This window comes from Etheostoma spectabile, chromosome 2 (genome assembly GCF_008692095.1).
Source record: "Etheostoma spectabile isolate EspeVRDwgs_2016 chromosome 2, UIUC_Espe_1.0, whole genome shotgun sequence".
Taxonomy (NCBI): Eukaryota; Metazoa; Chordata; class Actinopteri; order Perciformes; family Percidae; genus Etheostoma; species Etheostoma spectabile.
Window position 1 is genome coordinate 31,256,805 of NC_045734.1, and position 1,042 is coordinate 31,257,846.

Here is a 1,042-nt window from a genome sequence, read left to right on the forward strand (position 1 = left end):
GTCTGTGGACCTAATTGTTAAAATATGTCTTGTCTCCACCGTGGGATAGAGGGAAACGTAGTTTCGATCTCTTTGTATGTCTTGACGTGTGAAGAAATTGACAATAAAGCAGACTTTGACTTTGATTCAGAAACCGGATTAGAGGACACTCAGAAACCGGATCTCACTCAAAACACCATGGATGGGTTTTATCCAAGTGTGTATGTGTGGATGAAGCACCAAAGACAAAAACTAACCCCCCAAATCCGAGAAAAAAACATTTCTTTTTCATAACATGGGCCCTTTAAGTGTAAAAGAAGCTAAAGTAGAAAGATCAGCAAACCCACCTTGAACCACTGCAGACTCTTCTTCTCCCTCTTCTCCAGGTAGTAGCCGTCGATGTCGCTGCCTCCGTCCAGCGCCGGTCTCTCCCAGATCACCGTCATGGTGGACTTGGTGATCATGGTCACTTTGGGCTTAGACGGCTCGCTTGGAGGAACTGGAAGAAATCCCAAGGATCACGTTTTATCAAACATAATAGCTTTCCTTTGCTTAAAAGATAAGATATAATAACATAAGATGAGATAAGGTAAGGAAACCTTTATTTGTCCCACAGTTTGCAACAGCAAAGATAAGAGCAGAGATAGATAAGTGTGACAAATATAGCAAACAGTATTATACAATACACTACACATGAATTATTAAATTATTAAATTGCACTTTGAAAATTGCCCAAGTGAAAAATGATGCCCAGATGTAGTGATAATGGCACATGGGCTGCAGGATACATTAAAGTTTCTCTATTGTCATCCCACAGTACACAGTGATGTTCACAGTTTAACCCTCGTGTTGTCTTCCCGTTAACCTTCCAGCTCAAAATTTAAATTTATTTTGTGCTTTTCCAATGTTTTTGTCACTTTTTCCAGCTTTTTGCCGCTTTTTAAGAAAACCTGAGCTGGTTTAATAACATGTTTTATCATTGTTATTCTTGGAATTCATGGTCATCAAACCTCATTTGGATCAAATTATGTGTAAGTTTTTAGTTAAAAAGGCAGAAATTAGG

General features: G+C 38.8%; 1 protein-coding gene across 1 annotated transcript in view; it reads right to left on the minus strand.

Annotated features, from left to right (window-relative positions):
• LOC116702454 (titin) overlaps nt 1–1,042 on the minus strand; it is a 155,013-nt gene that overhangs the window by 54,503 nt on the left and 99,468 nt on the right. The window contains exon 75 of the mRNA XM_032536656.1: nt 327–478. Within this exon, the coding sequence (XP_032392547.1) occupies nt 327–478 (152 nt within the window). The remainder of the gene's footprint in view (nt 1–326; nt 479–1,042) is intronic.